Below are 5,000 nucleotides of genomic sequence, written 5' to 3' on the forward strand. Positions count from 1 at the left end.
CCTCTTTCTTGGAAGATACCTGAAGGCATTGCTTTCCTTTGCTTCAATTTCTTTGTTTACTTAAGAGTAATGAATCATATTACTTCCTTATACGTGGTCTTTCTCAGAACTCACCTTAAAAAAGTTTTCTTCAGAGTTTTTGCTCTTTATGCTTTCGTAAAATCCTGTTTCTTGGAATGTCGAACGTTTCGAGTGCATTTCTGTGAAAAGCGAGATAACACCACTGAGACGATCAACATAATTCACAAGGCAGCCTTTAGCGCACTGACCTTGTTTGCAGTAAGTAACTTAACATCATTGATCTCCCAAGAAGAGAAAACACTCGACAAAAGTTAAAAAATCAGTTATCAAACTCATACACTGCTAGTCTTGAGTCACAGTCATATCTTCATGACAGCAACGCTATGTGTAGTGCTTGAATAAGGTTTATTATGGGTTATGGGATATCATTGGCTACTCATTCTTACCCTCAGTCAGATGATTATCATCTAGATATCAACTTAGTTGACGCAGTTGTAACTGAACACTTTTGTAAAATACTTGACTGAATTCACTGTGTACTCTCTAGTGGTACTTCGAACACTAAGTCACAACAATTTGCGACGAGCGATAGAACCTTTCGACCCCAGTGCACAACACTGGAAAGCTTACAGCGAGCGTTTCGAACAGAACTTAATCGCTAATTATATTAAGGAAGAAGAGCAGATTGTGGCAATGTTTTTTATCACGATTGGTAGCGAGACTTTCCATGTCTCGAGGTATTTAATCGTCCCAACAAAGACTTCAAAAGTCAAGTTTGAGGATTTGTTGGAAACGTAGAGGGAACACTGTAAGCAGAAACCAATCGTGATCGATGGCCGAACGATTTCATTTCACAAGCGTAATCGATAAATTGGTGGTGTTATGTAAACAAAAGCTGAAATCTTATTGCCGAGCGAATTCCCAGCTCGTTTCCTCAATCCGCGCAGGTTGTTTTGATAGACACGTCAAGGTAGATACTCTATACGTTAATCTAGTTTTCGCCTCAACGGCAAAGTTGTCCGCATTTTGAAATCTTCTAGTATCAAACACGGCTGATGTGGGTGTGGCATTTGGATAAGGAAAAAGCTTCCCTGTCATGTCACCGGGCAGTGGAAGTTGCAGTGCAGCGTTTTCCTGATCTGCTTCCTTGAGCAACTGAGGAGTTGGAAAATCTGTGAGGGCTCAGCAAATTCCCCTTCTGTCCTCTTGTCTTGAAAAGTTGTACATGCTTTTAGAGGATTCCCATTTTTCGAACAAACTCTTTTTTTAAAAAAATCATTGTTACCTTGGTGAGAGTGAGATTGTTTCTTTAACAAATGGAACAAATCTTCTCTGAGACTGATTGTTTGTTTGTTTGCTTTTTGGTGTGTCGCTTTCTTTGTTATCTCAAGAGTTTTAGTACAGTATTAAATTGTCTTCTCTTCGGCAAGTTCATAAGACTCTTTTAACTGTTGGATACGCGAGACGTAGACACGAGTTATTTCAGAGGCCGCGAGCGATGCGCCACTGACATCTAGACACTTTAGTAGTTAGTCGGCATCGAACGAGGGCGCTCGATATCATGAGATCTAGAGTTATAGCTAATTTAAAAATTGAAGAGTGAATGAAACAAAAACTGTTTCCTTCCCGCAAACTAAACTTAGCAGAGGAGAGCAAAGGTAACCCAAAAGAAAACGCATCCCTGAAGAATGATCTAAATTTTATCGTGGTACGGTTCATACACGGTAAACAGAAATGGTTGCTTACGAGTGGGAATCCCAAAAAAATAGAGATACACGTTTCGAGTGCATTTCTGTGAAAAGCGAGATAACACCACTGAGACGATCAACATAATTCACAAGGCAGTCACTGCCTTTAGCGCACTGACCTTGTTTGCAGTAAGTAACTTAACATCATAGATCTTCCAACAAGAGAAAACACTCGACAAAAGTTAAAAAATCAGTTATCAAACTCATACACTGCTAGTCTTGAGTCATAGTCCTGTTTTCATGACAGCAACGCTATGTGTAGTGCTTGAATAAGGTATACTATGGGTTATGGGATATCATTGGTTACTCATTCTTAACCTTAGTCGGATGATTATCATTTAGATATCAACTTAGTTGACGGAGTTGTCACTAAACACTTTTGTAAAACACTTGACTGAATTCACTGTGTACTCTCTAGTAGTACTTCGAACACTAAGTCACAACAATTTGCGACGAGCGATAGAACCTTTCGACCCCAGTGCACAACAATGGAAAGCTTACAGCGAGCGTTTCGAACAGAACTTAATCGCTAATTATGTTAAGGAAGAAGAGCAGATTGTGGCAATGTTTTTTATCACGATTGGTAGCGAGACTTTCCATGTCTCGAGATATTTAATCGCCCCAACAAAGACTTCAGAAGTCAAGTTTGAGGATTTGTTGGAAACGTTGAGAGATCACTGTAAGCCGAAACCAATCGTGATCGATGGCCGAACGATTTCATTTCACAAGCGTAATCGATAAATTGGTGGTGTTATGTAAACAAAAGCTGAAATGTTTTTGTCGAACGAATTCCCAGCTCGTTTCCTCAATCCGCGCAGGTTGTTTTGACAGACACGTCAAGGTAGATACTCTATACGTTAATCTAGTTTTCGCCTCAACGGCAAAGTTGTCCACATTTTGAAATCTTCTAGTATCAAACACTGCTGATGTGGGTGTGGCATTTGGATAAGGCAAAAGCTTCCCTGTCATGTCACCGGGCAGTGGAAGTTGCAGTGCAGCGTTTTCCTGATCTGCTTCCCTGAGGAACTGAGGAGTTGGGAAATCTGTGAAGGCTCAGCAAATTCTCCTTCTGTCCTCTTGTCTTGAAAAGTTGTTTTAGAGGATTCCCATATTTCGAAGAAACTTCATCACAGTTAAAAAAATCATTTTTACCTTGGTGAGAGTGAGATTGTTTCTTTAACAAATGGAACAAATCTACTGTGAGACTGATTGTTTGTTTGTTTGCTTTTTGGGGTCTCGCGTTGTTTGTTATCTCAACAGTTTTTGTACAGTATTAAATTGTCCGGTCATCGACAAGTTCACAAGACTCTTTTAACTCTTGGATACGCGAGGCGTAGACACGAGTTATTTCAGAGGCCGCGAGCGATGCGCCACTGACATTAAGACACTTTAGTAATTAGTCGGCCTCGAACGAGGGTGCGCGATATCATTGTAGTTTTAGCTAATTTAAAAATTGAAGAGTGAATGAAACGAAAACTGTTTCCTTCCCGCAAACTAAACTTAGCAGAGGAGAGCAAAGTTAACCCAAATGAAAACGCATCCCTGAAGAATGATCTAAATTTTATCGTGGTACGGTTCATACACGGTAAACAGAAATGGTTGCTTACGAGTGGGAATCCCAAAAAAACAGAGATACACCTTTATTTCAATCGGCTGGAAAGTATTGAAGCCTCTTCGACCTTTTTGATCTCCTAGACATTTGAGATCACTCCTTCGGTGTTTTTAATGCTGGTTAAACCATTGTGTGCGGTACCTCCGAAGTCGCCGCAACGTGACATCACACCTTTGTTAATTGCACTCAAGCAGATCTACAGCTCGATGTCGTCGACTTGGGATCTAGTTTGTTGGTTCTTTTATTGCATTTTTTCCTTATGATAATAATCACTACAGTTATGAAACATGCGCACGCGCAGGCGAAATACCTGGGGCATAGGGAGACATAAAAAACAACTGGAACCAGTAAGCAGTACCTCTACACGTGGCGGTAGTTCCGCGTACAATGACGAATATCCCCGAGATTTCATGATACTATCATGTTATAAGGGGTCACTAATGTGCTCCCACCGAAACACGTGGTTTATTATAATCTGGCCCTTGTAACGTTGAAATAGTATGTGGTATCAAATATTCAACGTGGTGATTGCTTACTAGTTATATTCCGCAGCGAAGCGCTTTCTTTGGTGGTAAAAAAAGACTACAGCTTAAGAAACTTAAGGAAAATCTTCCTTATAAAAGAAATGATCTAATTGGTGAAATTGATTTTTAAACAATTCACAGATTTTTGTTTTTATTTTGTTTTATTTTGAGAACATCCGCTTTTCTTGGAATCGTTCCACTGGTTTTATAATCCTGATTGCGAAGATAGATAGTTTTACCACTTTAAATGGTAACGAGAAATTGTGGTTTAGTCCTTGCGTTTTTTATGAGTTGCAAAGTTTCAACTTTTCAAGTCAGATGGGTCGAACACAATGTTTTCGGGAACAACAGCTGAGCCTTCCTTTCACTCAGTGTCCAAGGCGTTAAAAAATCCATGTCAGTCTTACTGACAGATAAGTGCCTTAAGAAAGGGTCGCTACAGGGTATTACTGTTGCGTGATTCGTACACAGCGAAATTGCGACGAGGGCGAGGAAACGTCGAGTGCAGATTATCGTGCTCCTTTGTCAGGTTCCTACGAACTGAGAACCTGGAACAGGCCAACGATCGAAGAGTGCAGTTTTACAGTGATTGTGTGAGAAGGGAGTTTTTTTCGATATGTAAAAGACCCGAAACTAGTTTCCATCTCTTGCCGCTTTACCAATTCATGAAGGTACAAAACTTCTGCCTTCTTTATTGCAAAGAATAATGTCGATCAATTTTTGTTTTACGGAGAATTCCCCACTAACTAATTAGTGTTAGCAAGAGAATATCCTCATGGTAATTAACAATTATTCCTAGAGCCCGAATGGGCTCTGAGTCGATAGCCCACGAGGCCGAAGGCCGAATGGGCTATTGACTCTGAGGCCATGAGGGCGAGAGGAATAATTGTTTTAGTAAAATCCAACTAGTTGGTCAAAAAAATATCGAGACAAAACATCTTTCGCTAGTTAAAGCTAGACTTTAATCCTTTTCTGCCGCCAAAACATTACAAATATTGCCGGCGCTTTTGCTACTAGTGGGCTATAACAAATCGCCTATAAGTAGCTCAACCAATCAGAACGCAGCATTGATAATAGACCACTAGTTGGATTTTA

At 40.1% G+C, this 5,000-nt stretch overlaps 2 protein-coding genes across 11 annotated transcripts in view; both read right to left on the bottom strand.

Annotated features, from left to right (window-relative positions):
* LOC137967848 (hillarin-like) overlaps window positions 1-3,487 on the bottom strand; it is a 7,719-nt gene extending 4,232 nt beyond the window's left edge. For 2 of the 6 annotated variants that reach the window (XM_068814438.1, XM_068814442.1), the window contains exons 1-2: window positions 270-1,880; window positions 115-200 (exon numbers count right to left, since the gene is read on the bottom strand). In XM_068814438.1, the coding sequence (XP_068670539.1) occupies window positions 115-198 (84 nt within the window). In that variant the 5' untranslated portion in view covers window positions 199-200; window positions 270-1,880. The other 4 variants (XM_068814439.1, XM_068814440.1, XM_068814441.1 and 1 more) reach the window with 3 other exon arrangements.
* Window positions 3,488-3,921: 434 nt separating this feature from the next.
* LOC138012934 (uncharacterized) overlaps window positions 3,922-5,000 on the bottom strand; it is a 9,661-nt gene continuing 8,582 nt past the window's right edge. For 4 of the 5 annotated variants that reach the window (XM_068859872.1, XM_068859870.1, XM_068859871.1 and 1 more), the window contains one exon: window positions 3,923-5,000. This exon is cut by the window's right edge and continues 515 nt beyond it. The gene's annotated coding sequence lies outside the window, so the exon portion shown is untranslated. The other variant, XM_068859873.1, reaches the window with a different exon arrangement.

Source organism: Montipora foliosa, chromosome 8 (genome assembly GCF_036669935.1).
Source record: "Montipora foliosa isolate CH-2021 chromosome 8, ASM3666993v2, whole genome shotgun sequence".
NCBI lineage: Eukaryota > Metazoa > Cnidaria > Anthozoa > Scleractinia > Acroporidae > Montipora > Montipora foliosa.